Genomic DNA, 1,194 nt, shown 5'->3' with positions numbered 1-1,194 from the left:
AATAAAAGACAGCCAAATTCTTTATCTTTGATATTTGGATAACGTGTAGACATAGATTCTCAATCTATAACACAATTTTTTTTTTCTTGTAGGGCATACTTTGAATGTTTACCCTAATTTTGATGTTCCAGCAACAAGTCCCGCAATAATGAATCTGAAAGAGAAAGAAAAGAACCATATTGTAAGTAGAAAATCATCTTTTAGGGAAGACCTTGTCTTGTCTACCATGAAACCACCACACACGGACTCTGATAAAGAGGTTATTGGGTGTCCAGAGTCAGGTGATAATGTAACTACACAAAATCACGTGGATGTATGCTCTGAATCTCAGGTCTATCTGACAATTGGTGAATTCCAGAACAAAGCAGGAATGCCTGAAGATGAATGCTGGGCTGGCCCAAGGTCTGATGTTGGAAAATATCCACTGCCAGATGCGGATGTGCCCAGAAGGAGTTCAGGCCCAGAAGATGGGCAAACGTCAGCACTGACCTACCTTGATGTGAAATCTGGCAATAAGAACCCCTCTAGAGCTGAACCCATGGTGGTCATTAGTGCTCAGCATGAGAGCAGGTTCTCTAGAGACAACTGTGGATTAGACAGGACTGTGCTAAGCAAAATGGAAGCAGGTGGAAGTCATCAAAATGCCATCTCTTTAGACAAAATTACTCTCCATGAATTAAATACTCTAGGGCAGGGAGCAGGCCAAGAGGGTAAGATGGTGCTGCTAAGTCTGAAAGTCATCCCCTCTGAGCCCTGTGATCCGCTAAGCTCCACTCCGGGGGAACCGCTGGATATTAGGTCTACCTTAAAGGACCCTTACATGGAAGAGCAGGAGGAACTGTCACTGATCTCTGGGGTCATCAAGAGATCTTCTTCCATCATATCTGATTCAGGCATTGAGAGTGAGCCCAACTCTGTTGCCTGGTCAGATGCCCGAAGCAGGACGCTGGAGTTACCCCGTGATCGAGAAGTCTTGCACCAGTTGGTTCAAAGACATACCCTCCACAGGAACTCCTTAGAGGGCAGACACACAGAGAGCAATACGAGTTTGCCAAGTGGCATCCAGGCTTCTCTCACCTCCATTAGCTCTTTGCCTTTTGAGGAGGAGGAGCGGGAGTTGGCACTCACCAAATTGACCAAGTCTGTATCTGCACCCCAGATCAGTAGCCCAGAGGAGACTGCTGAAGATGCAGA

At 45.9% G+C, this 1,194-nt stretch overlaps 1 protein-coding gene across 1 annotated transcript in view; it reads left to right on the top strand.

The window, feature by feature from the left end:
- The window catches only part of FAM135B (family with sequence similarity 135, member B), a gene marked incomplete at its 5' end in the record, with an annotated part of 120,917 nt that overhangs the window by 96,212 nt on the left and 23,511 nt on the right, over positions 1–1,194 (top strand). Inside the window, one exon of the mRNA XM_008589109.1 lies at positions 93–1,194. This exon is cut by the window's right edge and continues 5 nt beyond it. Within this exon, the coding sequence (XP_008587331.1) occupies positions 93–1,194 (1,102 nt within the window). The remainder of the gene's footprint in view (positions 1–92) is intronic.

Source organism: Galeopterus variegatus, unplaced genomic scaffold, assembly GCF_000696425.1.
Source record: "Galeopterus variegatus unplaced genomic scaffold, G_variegatus-3.0.2 Scaffold5216, whole genome shotgun sequence".
NCBI lineage: Eukaryota > Metazoa > Chordata > Mammalia > Dermoptera > Cynocephalidae > Galeopterus > Galeopterus variegatus.
Note: the sequence above shows the minus strand (reverse complement) of the source record. Positions and strands in the feature narration are given on the sequence as shown.